This window comes from Coloeus monedula (assembly GCF_965178545.1).
Source record: "Coloeus monedula genome assembly, chromosome: 9".
NCBI lineage: Eukaryota > Metazoa > Chordata > Aves > Passeriformes > Corvidae > Coloeus > Coloeus monedula.
In genome coordinates this window covers 7,762,370-7,776,846 of record NC_138789.1, presented here as the reverse complement: position 1 = coordinate 7,776,846, position 14,477 = coordinate 7,762,370, and the positions used below count along the sequence as shown (strand labels likewise).

The 14,477-nt window shown below is 56.2% G+C and overlaps 1 protein-coding gene across 2 annotated transcripts in view; it reads right to left on the bottom strand.

Moving 5' to 3' along the window:
• Positions 1-11,029, bottom strand: part of NOS1AP (nitric oxide synthase 1 adaptor protein) — a 38,350-nt gene extending 27,321 nt beyond the window's left edge. For both annotated transcript variants that reach the window (XM_082287469.1, XM_082287470.1), the window contains exons 1-2: positions 10,883-11,029; positions 1,047-1,118 (exon numbers count right to left, since the gene is read on the bottom strand). In XM_082287469.1, coding sequence (XP_082143595.1) covers positions 1,047-1,118; positions 10,883-10,987 — 177 coding nt within the window. In that variant the 5' untranslated portion in view covers positions 10,988-11,029. The remainder of the gene's footprint in view (positions 1-1,046; positions 1,119-10,882) is intronic.
• Positions 11,030-14,477: the final 3,448 nt, after the last annotated feature.

Genomic DNA, 14,477 nt, shown 5'->3' with positions numbered 1-14,477 from the left:
CAGAAAGACAGCTCATCCATTACCCAATGTCCCTGCAAGTGCCTTCGGGTCCTTCCAGTGAAGAGTGTTATTCCCAGGGGAGAGCCATCCTGGGAGGACAGGGTAGACTCCTTGCTGTGGCCCAAGGACAGACCAAATTACCCACACCTGCAGCCACAAGGCCACAGACAGCACACTGAGGTCCAGCCCAAAGGGCTGTCCCTTGTTGAAGAGCAGTCAAGCTCCTGCTGTTTTAAGCCTGGGGGCAGCAAGTTATGGGGTACATGGTTTGCTCCCCTGCCAGCCCCCTCTGAACACCTTCCAGTTGTGCTGGTGAGAGGCTGGGGAGCAGAAGAAAAGCTCCTCTCCTGGCTATTGGCCAAGCATTATACGGCAGGAGTGTCCCATATCCTGGCTGTAAGTATTTTGGGAAGCCAGATGACTTCATTACCAGATGACAGACACCCCCTGACCTACTCACCATTAAACAAGCTCACTGCTGGCCAGCCCCAGAGCTCGTTACTCTGCACCTTAATTTGCACATTGCCATTTAGCACTAAGCTGCTGCCATATCCAGGCAGTGCCTGAATTTTCATGTTGCTGAAATTCTTACACAAGCAGTAAAACCCTAAACTACCTCTTGCACAAGTAGCTTGTTGTTACTTTGTTATTGGGACCGAAAAATGAGGAAATCCTCCTAATCGTGGACATGCTACAGTTACCACCCGCGGCCAGCAGCCTGACATCCCACATCCACCTTCCACCCCATTCCTGCCCCCACAGCACGGGATGCAGCACTGGGAGCACTGACAGAGCCCTGCTACTGCACAGGATGCCCAGGTACCGCGGGGACAGCCATGCTGCAAACAGGACTACGCCACACAGAGCCTGCAAGCACCGTGCCCGGGTGACATGGAGATGTCAGCAGAGAGAGGGACAGTGAAAAACACAGAGTTATGAGTACACTGGAGGACAGGATTTACACAAGACAAAGCTGCACAGGCAGATGGAGGAGAACTCCAGGCACCCTGACGCAGAAGGGGAAGGAGCACTCTGGCCACACTCACCCTGATGCGCCTCATGGCCGTCACGATCTCCACCCGGCTGTTTGGCCGTGGCACATCCAGGCTCCCGATGTACTGTAGGGAAAGAAAGGAGATTAGTCAAGTTCCTACAGCACTGGAAACCCTACGGTCCCACCACGGCCTCAGTGGTATCCACACTATCCACAGAGGGAACCCAGGGTCACTTCTGGGGAACGAGCAGCATTTTGCCTGCTGCACCTGAATCCTTGCACGCTTCCCATCATGAAGCTGTTCCCTCACCGCAACATTGCAAGTAGTCAAAAACCCTTTTTCTAGTAATAAAATAGCTTCAGCCAGCAGGCCAGCAGGACTCACTCATCTAGGCCATGATCAAAGCACACAGGTATAAACAAATATCCCTTCGGCTGCAGTGACTCATCTATTACAGACCTGGATATTGGAATATCCCTAAAATAGCCGGACCAACCTGTCCTGTGACAGGCCCTGCATTATTCAATTACAGCCCTGCCAAAACCATGGCTGTTTTTGCAGGGATGCTGAGCCTCCAGGCCTAGCCTCCAGAATAAAGGAGCCGCTTTGCTATTCAAAGGGGACCAAAGGCAGCGCCACTGCGACCCAGCACGGAGAGACGCCGAACAAAAACCTTTTTAAAAATAAAATGGAAGAGGGCAGATTCTGAAGAAGGATCAGAAAACAGACAAGCGATGAAGAGTCAATGCTGAGCACTAAAAACGTGTAGTTAGAAGAAAAGCATTTTGAGCCTATTTACTGGCCCTCTGTGCTCCCACGCTTCATCTCGACACAGGGGCTGACGTAACCCTCGGCAGCACAGCACGGGCACTAAACCCAGCAGGGCTACGTGTTCCCGTGAATATGGCCATAACTTCTGCTGACACCATGAAAGCCCAGGTCACTGGTTTCCAGCAGCAGCACTGACATGGGTGCCTAAGTGTCTCAACACATGTTCAGGTGTCACCGCGCAGGCAGAGGCTGCTGAGAGGAGTTATTTCTCTCCCAGCGTTGCTGTGCGACTCCCAGCTCCTCTCCACTGGGATTGCCACCTCTAAGGAGAGAGGGCACGGTGCAGGGGATGCATGACCACGCCTAGGCTTTGTGTATGAGCTGAAACTCAGAGAGCCCTGCATTTCTGAGAGTCCTCCTTGCTAAGGCCCCACGCCCCAACCCAAGAAGCCCAGCAGCTCGGCGAGGCCATCCCCAGATGTGCAGCTCCTGCATGGGGGGACACAGAGGCAGGTGTCCAGTGACCAGCACCGGGCCGTCAGTGCCGAGGGGAGATGTGAAGAGAGAGGATATAAAAATACCCCCAAACAGCTGGCGTGTGCGTCACGTGCCGTGCAGGCTGCCGCGGTGCAGGGCAGCCTTACGTAACCGGGAATTACAGCCCACGACGCGCGGCACACGCGGCACCAGCTGCCCAGCCCCTCACTGCCCTGCTGAGAGCGCACAGCTCTGGGTGAACTCCCTGTCACATCCCCTACACACAGTCTGCCACCCCTTCAAAGGGGCACGTCATCCGAGAGAGGCATCTTGGACATCAATACAGCCCCGTTTCTGATGTAAACTCCGGACACCATCAGTAAAAAGCAGGAGCTGAGGAGAAGGACAGAGGCAGCCGGAGCCCTGAACTTGCAGTCACCATGAGGACCTGAGGAAGAAGCCTTTCCCCATCCTGCTCTGCCAGGCAAACATCCCTGTTGTACTTCCCCACCAAGCCTTCCCACATCACTTTTCCGCCAAGGACCACTTGGAGAAGCACAGACTTTTGCAGCCAGAGGAAGCCGATCTTCTTTCAGCTATTCCCAGCTGCATGAGGTCAGTGCCTGGTAATCACTTTCCTTCCCCTGTGCTTTCCTTGCCCGGGCAGGTGCAGAACACAGCCATGCCCAAGGACAGGGCAAGCAGTGCCAGCTGGGCAGGACACAGCTGCATCCACTGCTGGCTCCCACGGCCACATGGATTCCAGCAACGCCAAGTTCCTGGCTGCCCACCACAACCTCATGGCCACAACTGCATGTGTGAGCCCAGCAGGGCTGGGGTGCCCTGTAAGCATGTAATGGAGAAGAAACCAGACACCCCCTTGGGCCAGGCACCACCTCCTTGGATAGGCCTCCTGAGAAACAGCACCAGCAGTAGGGATGTCTGGATGCTGTCCTATCTGTGCCCCTCTCCAGCTCATGTTCACACGTACCCAAACCAAGGAGCACAGGTCACAAACCCTGCAGGATTCACCTCTGCTCCAAACCTGGTCTCCAGGGCATCCTGCTGTATGCTACAGCCTGTGGGTGCTCACACCAGAGCCCACGGCACATCCAGTCCCAGTGTGGGCTCACTTCGCACAATTACTGCGCTCACAGCTCCAAAAACACCCTCCCCTCCCTCCACTCTGGAGGCAGGTATTTTTTACACATTTCACACAACCCAGCAGATGGACAAAGTCTCCACAGATTTCTCCTTCAGGGCAGAAATCACATGTGACAAGTGCACTGCAGAAGAGTAACCCCTCACAGTGTGGTGAGTATCCCCCAAAAATGGGGACCTGGGGGTTGGTCTTTCAGCTAAACCACTTCCCAGGCGAGATGGGGGGATGGTCTGAGAAGCCATCCCTATTTAGTAGTGATTTGCAGGCAATGAGCACGCCAAGGGCTGCTCCTGCTCCCCTCTCCTCCAGCCCTCCTACTCACAGCACCAATTTTAATTATGGGAATAGGTGTGGGAACAAGCAGGTGAAGTAAAGATGAGGATAAGTAAAGCAGCCAGAGCCTCCACAGTGCAATACTTCCCTCTCACTCCAACCCACCACTGAGCTCCCTCTCTCCCAGGGCAGGAGCTTCAGAGACCCCCTCCCCCCCCCCCCCCCAAAACATGGGGACTCCCAGGCACAGATTTTTGCCTTCCTTTTAACACACACGTGTCCCCAGCGAGGTGCCAGGCACACGGCGGTGGTCCCAGTCCCTCCAAGGGCCATTGTCCTGGCTCCCAGGGCTTGGGCCAGCATCCGTGCCAGCCAGCTGACCCCCTGGGAAAGGGAGGCAGGAAGGAGAAAGGAAGGTGCCCGAGACAAAAGGGAAGAAAATAAAGCTGTGCAAAAGAGCTGACAAAGAAAATAAACCCATGAAAGAGCTCACCCTCCCCAAGCCCCTGCGAACCAAGGGGGAGAACATATGTACATATGCAGGATGTGGCTTTTCCAAATAATCACCTCCAGATCCACGGCCCCACCACCCTGCCAAAGGATGGGGGGACAGAACTGGAGTCTCCCACCCGCACCCAAGAGCCAAATGGGATTAGGGGGTCACCGATACCCGAGCTCTGAAGGTGGGGAGGGCAGCCCTGGGCAGCCTCCTCCTCCCCAGCCCAATTAGGAGAAGAAAGGCCACCCGCACGGTGAATGGGCAGCCAAGGGGGTCCCTCATGCAGCAGGAGCCCTGGCAGCCCCACAAAGGCAGCCCTCACAATGCCAACAGCCAGAGCTGCTCAAGGCTGTGATACCAGCACAAAGCACCTCTTTTGTAGGGTGCTTTCGGTCCTTCGTATGCCCTGCCTCTCCTGATCCCCATGTGTGGGATCCAGCCTTCCATCCATCCTTCCAGGCTCCCCAGAAAGGGCAGTCCCTCCCCCTGCCATGGCACAGGTGGCCATCACCCACCGGCCTTCTCAGCACCCAAAGGGACTCTGCTTGCTGTCCCCTCCCCATGCAAACAGGCTCTCCTCTCTGTCCCAGGCACAGTGGGAAGGGGCCTCTGCACACAGCCTACACCACCCACCCTCTGCCCATGGCTTACCAAAGATCTGCCCAGTTCTGGGAAATGCCAGGAAAAAAAAATAAATTTGTTTTTTGAACAGAAAACAAAGGGGAGCACTTTGCCAAGGGACTGTTTGCACAAGTCACTCAGTTTCTCATTTTTCCTCGAGGCTGTTTAATACTGCTCGTTTTCTGCTCTGTCAGAAATGAATTTTCTTGAGAAGTTGCTTTTTCTGTGACAGCAGGTGGCAGATATTTTCAGAAAACTGAAGGCCAATCGCATCACTGCCAGGGGACACCTTGGAAGGGGTGTTGATGAGATCGGTGGTGGGCAGAGGTGGGCAGCCAAAGCCTTCCTGGGGAGGAGCTGCCGCCTTCCTGCTACTCCAACAGCCCAATACCGCGTGCAAAGGTCAGGGCTGAATCATCCCCAGCTTACAGGGGAGCCTGGACTGGCTGGCTGCCGGTTTCCAGCTTCCAGAGCCACCCCGAGCCAGAGACCCTGCCACAGATGAGGAGCCACGGCTTCTCTATGGGAGCTGCAGGCAGGCAGCAGGGAGGGGGGACATGCTGGCATCAGCCCCAGGCTGTCTTCAGGGCCAGGAGAGCACTGTCTGAACAGGGGATCCTGCCCCCGGGTTAGGGAGGGGTTACCAGAGGTACCAGCAGCCCGATGGGGGCCATCCCATACGGGGCACAAGGGTCCCCAGATTTCTACAGAATCCAGGATGGTGTGAGGCTGCACCAGGTACTGGGACATTGGCCCTGCCACACATGGCTGTGCCACGAAGTGAGGGACAAAGTGCTCAGGCACCAGTCTGAAACCTCTTCATTTCCCCAGCACCCGGGGAACACCCTGTCTGTCTGCAGTCTGGCTGATAAGGATTTCTCCCCGGGCTGCTGCTGTCAGGGAAAGCAAGGAGAAATCCATTCCCAGGACTTTTGCTGTCCCACTCTTCCTGCTCTCCAGTTGCCCATGCATGGCCTCAGCCCGGGGAGCCAAGGGTCTGGGCTGGCATGGCCCCAGCTCTGCCCTGCACCTCAGGAACACCCAGCCTTGCTGCATGGAAAGAGGGAAGTTTACTCAGACTGTGGTGGTGCAGGCTGAGAGGCCAAAAGGGATGGAAAGTTCACGATGCCAGCCGACTTGAACGGAAAAAGGCCCTGGCTTTCTATTCTGAGTCCAGCAGACGGGTGCTCTGCTGAGCTGGGCACCTCAGCCTTTCCCAGTTCCTCCCTTAGCAGGGCTCTGCACCCTGAGGACAGCACATCCAGCCCTGGCAGCCAGGTGGTCTGAGGCAGGGGATCAGACCCATCCAGAGCTGTGCACCTGGACACTGGGCATTAACACACCAGGGACCCTCACACCAGGCAGCACTGGCCAGGGATAACCCTTAAGGACATCAGAGCTTATGTGCCTGCTGGTCCCAGCAGCACTTGCTCTGCTTAGGAGCTGCAGCAGGGCTCAATTGCCAAAAACACAGAGCTCTGGGGACTCCAAGACACTCACCAGAGCCGTGAGCACCACACCCACCCTCCCCTCCCACCAGCCAAAGCAGGGCTCACGTGAAAAGGGGAAACACCTTTGCTGCAGGTGGCTGTGCAGCGGGGACAGCAGGGCACAGAGCCAGCAGGTGCCGAGGAGGGATGAAGCTTTTCCATGCCAGTGGAGCAGGACTGTCCACTCGCCGTGTTTCCGTTCCCCACCCAGGCACGCCGCCCACAGCTGCCCCCACGCAGGGCCTGTGCTTCCTGCACCTACACCCAGCCTCAGCAGGGATGTGCAAGAGCAGAGCACTGCAGAAAGCAGGGCTGGGAGCATCCCACCCCCGCTGCTGCTCCCTCGGGACCTTCTGGCATCTGCAGAGCCCACGCGCCGCCCGTCTGGGACCCAGTCTGGGCACACACGGCTTTGCCAAATCCAGACTGAGTTTTCTTTGCTAAGAGCTTCACTAAGCAGCCTATGAACTGACTTAACAAGTATGGCAGAAATATGCCACTGTTTCAGACAAGAACCTTCGTAGACTTGGGAAGGTTATTTATAGCCTGGAGCGAGCAATCCGGGCTCAGGCACACTGCAGCTTTGCTCTGGGCTGAGCAGCCCCAACAGAGCACACCAGAGCTGCCAGTACAAACAGCCCCCAAACAGAGCTGCCAACTCTCTCGCAGGCAGCCAAACTGGTGCAGAGCTTCACACAACCTGTCTCCTGCTTCCCAGCCCTCCAGGAAAAGGGCCCTTGCTGGGAAGGGTGCCTGAAGCAGTGGAGGGGAACTGAACACCTCAATCAGGGCTGCCTGCAATTCAACTCACTTCCAACACTTATATTTGCAGCCCCTAAGTACATAAAAATATACACGGGAGTGGAAACACACATGTACTCCCTGCTTAGTGTTCACCTGAGGCCATAATTGTTTTCCTGATGAAGGATTTCTCTTTGGAGCAACTGGCAGTGCCTGCCGGTGCTCGCATCCTCTGGAGGGTGGTAGGCAGGTGGACTGGAGAGGTTCAGAGGAAGGGACAGAATGGATCAGACTTAAGTCTCCTCCATGTCCCATCTCCAAACATAGACAGCAGCAGATGCTCAGTTCAACTTCAGTTTCCCACGCACAGAAGCGGAGAAAAGCACTGAGAAAAATGAGAGAAAGTGCCTGGTTGCCAAGACCACTTAAGGGAAAAAAAACCCCCACCTGCCAAACCCAAAAACCCCACCTGCTGCACAGAAGAACAGCAACCCTCCCGAACCTTGAGTCTCACATTTATCTGCAAGCAGGTCTGGTATCAGGGACAGCAGGTTTCAGCACGTGATGCCCAGGCCCATGGCAGTCCCAGACCACAGGCACTGGGTCCACCAAGGATTGAGGTGTGTTTGGGCAGCCTCCTCTCCCCTTGCCTGCACACGGGGGAGCAGCAGCAGAGAGACACCTATCTGCCCCCTCTTTGGGAACCACATACATTAAGGTGCTGTGAAGGGATTAACAGGACTGAAGGATTAACAGCTGTTTCCAAATAATGGGCATTTGGCAGGTGGGACCTTGCTCTGGACCACAAGACCTCTGGGGCAGGAGGAAATGCCAGCCCAGCCCAGGACACGGACAGTAATGATGTCCCTGAGCAAACCCAGCAGCACCCAGCTCCCCTGCACTTCCACAGATGAGGGTCTGGCAATCCAGTGCCAGGCTCCACCACCCCACTCCATTCCCTCTGCCTGCTGCTCTCTCTGGAGGCGTTGGAACAGCCTGAGTCATAATTCCTGAATGCACAGAACTGCTGGTGTTGCAAAAGGTGGCCCCTGGATTTTGTCCTGCAGCACCAAGGCTTTGGGAAGATAAGGAGTAAGCTCACATTCCTCTCTTCATGGAAGTGGATGAGAGCAGGAGGTGTCTTTCCTCTCTACATCCCCATTTATTTAACCAGAAAACCAGTGGGAATTTCTGTCCACTCCCCTGCACCATGCTGCAGCTCTCAGTTCTTTCATCCAAACATTTCAGCTAACCCAAGAGACCAGGCTTTTGATTTTACTCAACAATTCAGACTGCAAGACACAGAAGAAAACAAGCATTTTGCCTCCCCTCGGAGCCAGCTCCTCTGATCTCCTGCAGCCTGACCAAGGCATCTCTGGGATACAGCACGGTTTGGTGCCAAGAGAAGTGGCCAATGAAAACAGATCCAAAAGTGTGAAATGTATTACTGTTCCTAAGAAGATGGAGTGGGATTTTCCAACTCTTGGATTTATCTCCAGAAAATGGATTAACATAATCCTTGGGGCACACTTTGCTCTGACTCGGTGACCCTGTGCCAGCACATATGGCTGCAAGTGGCTCCAGTGGGGACAAGAGGCACAAGCCTCCTGATGGCATCACATCTCAAGTGACAGCACCGCTTGCCTCACATCAAGTCCATCACCCTCTGCTTGACAAAGGTTCAAATTCTGACTGCCAGTGGCCACCCAGTCACCCAGGATGCCAAGACTCCCTCAGGAGAGAGACAAGGGGAACAAGAGCACGGATGCCAGCTGCTAGTGATGGACCAAAACATGCACTGCACCCACCACACGTGCCACTTAAAGACAGCAGCAGGTCTGAGTGTAAAAATACAATTAAAAATTAAAGCAATAAATCAGCACATACTAACTCAGGCCCACATTACCCCCCTGCAGTGAGCCCCAGGCAAGCTCGTCAGGAATCTCAGGCTGCTGGAGCAAAGAGCACTGATCCAGCTGCTGAGCTGTAACATCGGGATCCCCGCTGCCCGCACTATCAGCTATCCCAGGAGGATTTTAGGAGACAGCTATGTGAGTCCTGACACCCCAGATGAGCATTTTTCTGGTTTAATCTTCCCCAAAGTTCTGCTCTAAATCAGAGTTCTGCATTTTTGTGACTCGCGCTGGGTGCCTGGCTGCAACAAGAGCCGTGCGGGTGTAAGTGCCTGGGATTCTTGGGGATAAAAGGAAGTAAAGGAGTGTAAGCATTTAATTAATCTCCAGCAATCTAATAAAAGGATAGAGTAATTGCCTCAGCCATCTGCATTCTGTATCTGGCATCGAGGGCTGCTGGAGAAACCCACGAATTCAGAAGCTGGGTTTCGTACGGATTGTGCTTGGCATTAGCGCGTGCCACCGGATACCAAATAAGAAAAAGAGGAGCTAACAAAGGCTAATATGCAGCACTGCGTTAATGCAGCCAGACCGGCAGCGTGGAGCAGAGATAAGCCTGAGCAGACCCAGAGGCTGCTGACGCCCTATCCCACTCCTCAGCCCCCAAGCCGGGTCACCCAAACCTGGCATGGAAGAGGCACGTGGGATAGAAGGCGAGGTGCTTTGCAGCCTCCCCGCAGGTGAGGGGTGAGCAGGTGCTGGCAGTAAAACAGCAATCGGCTCCAATCACCCAGGAGCGAAAGGCTGCAAAGTTGAGCTTGAACAGCCTTTCCCAGCAAATAGTTGCAAAGCAGGTTTAAGTTTGCTCCATAAACAACTGTTTTGCTCTCTGCAGCACAGTGCCTGCCATCGGGCAGGTGACGGCCTCTGCAGAAGAACCCTCCCGGCCCCGGGAAAAGGGGGAAAATAACACTTTGACAACCTCCGATGAGCCGCAGCCTTGCCCCGAGGGCATTGCACACAATTAGATGCCAAATTTTATTCCCCTGACAGCACGTGTTCTCCGAAGACAACAATGTGTGACAGACGCCTGCCTTCCTGCCGCTCAGAACGGTTTTACACCAGGCTTTTCTCCTAAGTCAACCTCACTTGAGTACCTCCATCAGCATGATAACCATGTCCCCCAGGAGAAGAAAACGGGGCAGGATTTCATGTTTCCCCTTTCCAAGTCTTCTGGCCAGCTCCTTCCCAATTTACTGCTGGCCAGCGTTCCTTGCTCGGTAGCTTGGCTTTTCCCAGTCTGCTGCGAGATGGCAAGCGCCAGCCTGCGGGAAGCCACAGCCGACGTGGAGCAAGAGAAAGAAAAGTCCCAACGGAAAAGATAAAAAGAAAAGAGCACTTGGTGCCAAATCCACTAGCAAGGATATAAACGTAAAGAGAAATAGCAAGCTTTTATTTCGGGTGCGTGTCCCTGACCGCTTGCACCGCAAATGGCACACAGCTCATCCGGCTGCTCACGCTAGAGGAGCACCAGGGTTCAAGGCACCCTGCAGACCCCAACCACCCGTCTCCCATCCCAGCGGCGCCCCGGCACTACCCACAGCGCTGGAGCCGCAGAGCAAAGCCTGAGCCCTCCGCTCTTTCCCGGGAAGATGCACACAGACCCCGCTCTTGGGGCCAGCGTCCCCAAGCAACACCACGCAGAGCCCTGGAGGGATGCAGGGCCAGGGAGGGATGCTGGGGTGAAGCGCGAGGGTGATCCCACTCCAGCCTGACCCTTCCCACCGGTCTGGGCATCCCTACGGGATTAGGTGGGAAGCCTCGCCCAACTCTGCAGCTGAGTTTGGGGGAGACCAGGCAACGCCAAGGGGAAGGGCTCCGGGGAAAGCACAAAACCCCCACAGCTATGCGAAAAGAGAGCTGGAAAACTGTGCATCCCGGAGCGTCGGGGCGCAGCGCCGGGCGGCGACCCCAGCGGCACCCCCGCGCCCGCCGCCCACCTTGGCCTCGAAGCAGATGCCGTGCTGGAAGGCGTCCTCGTTGTGCAGGGGGATGCGGAGGTCGTGCCGGTCGTCCACCAGGTTGTACTTGGACTTGGCGGGCATGGCGGCCCCGCGGCGGCCGGGCAGCCCTGCAGCGCGCCCGGCCCTGCCGCCGCCGAGCCCCCGCCCCGCCCGGCCCCGGGGCGGGGACGCGCCCGCGCGGAGCGAGGGGGGCGGGAGGCGGCCGGGGGGCTCCGCGCCCCCTCCCCCGGCGAGCTCCGGCCCCGGCAGCACCGCGGGGCGGCCAGCGCTGGCACCGGGTGCGCGGGGCCGGGCTTGCGCCCCGCCGCCAAACTTCAAAAAAAAAAAAACCCAACCGAAAAAGGGATAAGTGGAAAACAATGCCTCGGGAACGGCTTGGGGGAGGGTGGGCAGCGCCGGCCGCCCACCCGGGGAGCACAGGGCAAGGCACTGCTGGGAGCGGGACCCGCATCCCTCCGGGCTGGGGAGCCGGGCCAAGGAACTCTGCACGCAAATCTTTGTCCCAACACCGGACACGGTGGGAACCAAGCAAGCGGCAAGTGGAGAATCTCCATCTTGCTCTTAAAGAAAGGCCAGCTCTTGCGACCAGACCCCCGGCCCTAACTTACAAAAGTCCCGAAAGCTGCGGATGTGCTTCCCACCCCCTGAGAGCAGCCCAGAGCTGCTTTCCAAGTGTTCACGGAGCCACTCACATAGATCTGACCTCAAGTCTAGGCTGTTGCATCCCTTACCCCCACATGCGCAGTGCACCCTCAGGTAGGGCTCCATCCTGTGTTTGGATATCCACAGTTGTAGAGCTCATCTCCCTGCAGCGTGCCTGAAGAGCCAACACCGGCCTCAGAGGCTCCCCTCTCCACAGGAGACCCACAATTCCCAAAACCCTTGCTTTGCTTTGCTTGCATGTTCCTACAGCCAGAGCCCTCTTCCCTCAGGGTTCCAGATGACTGCAGTGCAAAGAGCAGCACTGACTGTTGATCCTTCCCTGGGCAGAACAGATCCAGGGCCATTGATTTTTCAGCCTGAATCAATGTGGTGAAACTTCCTTTGAGTTTGTTACACAGTTCAGTGCCAGCCACAGCACTTCAGCCACATCTGAAAAATGTATTGTTCCACTCAAAACAGAGCGGGCTTCCCACCATCCCCAGAGGCACAGCTAACAGTCTGGGCACAGACAATTACATGACAAGCTGAGAAATCCCTGTGCTCCGTTGTGCCCATGAGAGGTGTGTGGGAACAGCTGTTGTGCTGCCAGTTTCCCCGTGCCAGGCCCAGGGTGGGATTTCACAGAGCTGTCAGCGCCGGGACAAGTGAATCGAGAGTGGGATGATTTCCCACTGAAGGCAAGACACCAGCAAGCCCATGGCTCTTGAAAACTTTTACTCCTGGTTTTGGGAGAGGGCAGAGGATCAATGCTGTGTGTTGCAGTTGTGACTGCACCTGCAGAGATCCCTGGGGAGAATGGTGCAGAGAATTGAACACCTGCTTGAACCCACTTCAGCCTGGGACAGGCCGAAGCTGGCGGTGGGACAGTCTTGAGCCTGGATCTGCTCCATGGTTCTTGCTGTAGGTTTCTGTTTATGTCTAGCAAAATTTGGCTGACAGCATGGAAGTCCCAGGTGGTGGGAATGATACAGGCACTGGAGAAGTCCCCTGAGAGTCTGTCAACCAACACCTGCTCCAAGCAGGGTAAGTTTCAGCTTTGAGACAAGAGCAGCAGCTCAGGGCTGTGTCTAGGCATATTGCAAGTATCCCCAGGGACAGAGATCCCACAGCCTCTCTGGAGCCCTGTTCCTGTGCTAAATTTGATTGAAGACACACATTCTTGCAGACTGCAGAATTTCCACAGCCAGCAAAGCCCCATGGATTCAGGGAAGAACTGAATCCCATGTGGGAGGGCTTGCAAGCATCTCTCCAGTGAATGGTACCCTCGGGGAGGTGTTCCCCCAGGTGCAGGCACGGGTGTTTGATGGAAAGCCTTCAGACCCTGGGGAACAAACCAGCTCCTTCCAGGCAGTCCCGGTGGGGTTGCCTGGCAGCACTGGGGTTCCTAACAGATGTCCTGGGCAGTCCGTAGCCTGTTCATCTGGCTTCTTCCTCGGTGCAGTGGCTGTTCTCACTGTCTGCTGCAGTGCCTGGAGCCAGCCTGGAGCCAGCTTGTAAAATATTGGGATTTAACTAAGGGACAAGCCTCCCTCTGCAGTTACTCATGGGTCTTTTGCACCACGGACACGGGAAACAGCAGTCTGGGGGACAGCACCGCTCTGCTGCAACTGGTTTGTCCCAAACCCACCTGCCTGACGCCCCGAGTGTGACTGAGGGGTACTCACTGCATCAGGCATGCTCCAGCCATTCACACAGGCAGCTTAGGATACCTGTGGCACTTCACATGATTCTACCTTCCTGTTGTGTTACAAAAATCAGCGGTGTCTTTTTTTTTTTTTTTTTTTTTTTTCCTGGGATCAATGACCTTACGTCTCCCTGCCCTTGCAGCTCCCTGCCAAACCACCGCCTCTTCCTGGGAGAGCCTTTCCGGGCTGCCGATCCCAGGGTGTCGAGCCAAGCTTACCAGCACCACAAGGTACAGGAGATCCGGGAAGGACAGGGAGGGAAATTAACTCTCACACTCGTGTTTGTCCTACAAGTGCAGAACCTGTCTCCTCCCATTCAAAATCAATAATTAGGAGCCCTGGAATAACCCGTCGAGGTTGTGTAACCGGTTTGCTCGTTGTCGCAGCCCCGTCCGTCCCCACCCGGTGGCGGGACCGGGGCTCGCCCTCGGGTGCTGAGGTGTCCCCCGAGCCCGAGGGGACCCCACCAGGGCCGAGCTTCGGATGGCAGGGGACACGGCTCTGCGACCCTGAGCCGCCGCTGGGGTATTCCGAAGGACTCGCCCGTGTCCCCTCCGAGCAGCCCCGCGGGCAGCGGGCGGGGACGGCGGCTCGGTCCCGGTCCCGGTCCCGCCTCTCCCGGGATCTGCGGAATGTGGATTTGTAAGGCTGGCCTGCCATCTCCTGGGAAGGCCGAGAAATGCGGCACGGAAAAGCCAAACTGGACGGAGGGTCCGCGGTCGCCTTCCTCAGCCTCTCCGCAGCTTTCGGGGGGTGTGTGTGTGTGTGTGTGTAGGTTGTTCTGCCCTTGCTCTGCACCAGAGCCCCAGGGAAACCAGCCCTACCTGCCATTCACAGACTGCCTTTGGCATCCTGTGAAGTCGAGAGGATGTTGTAGCGGTGCTTACACGATAGGAAGGTGAAAACCATGTCATTGATTGGTCATTGTGCCCGCTGGGGAGGCCATCCCCAGCTGTGGAGCCCCCCCAGCAGCAGCAGCAGCAGCAGCAGCAGCTGGGGTGTCATGGGGTGCAGCGGGGAGAGATCACTGTCATCCCACTTGGGAACATGCCTGTGCATTGGTCTGCGGTGAGCCGCATACCCCAACAGCAAAGGACTCAAAAGAGTATCAGGGTGGTTTGTTTGCCCAAAAAGCCTCCCAAAGTCTTGGCAGGTTTCAGAGCTACAAAAGAGATCGTATTGTGCAAATACGTTATAAATGCAACCTGGCCTGTGAGTGTCAG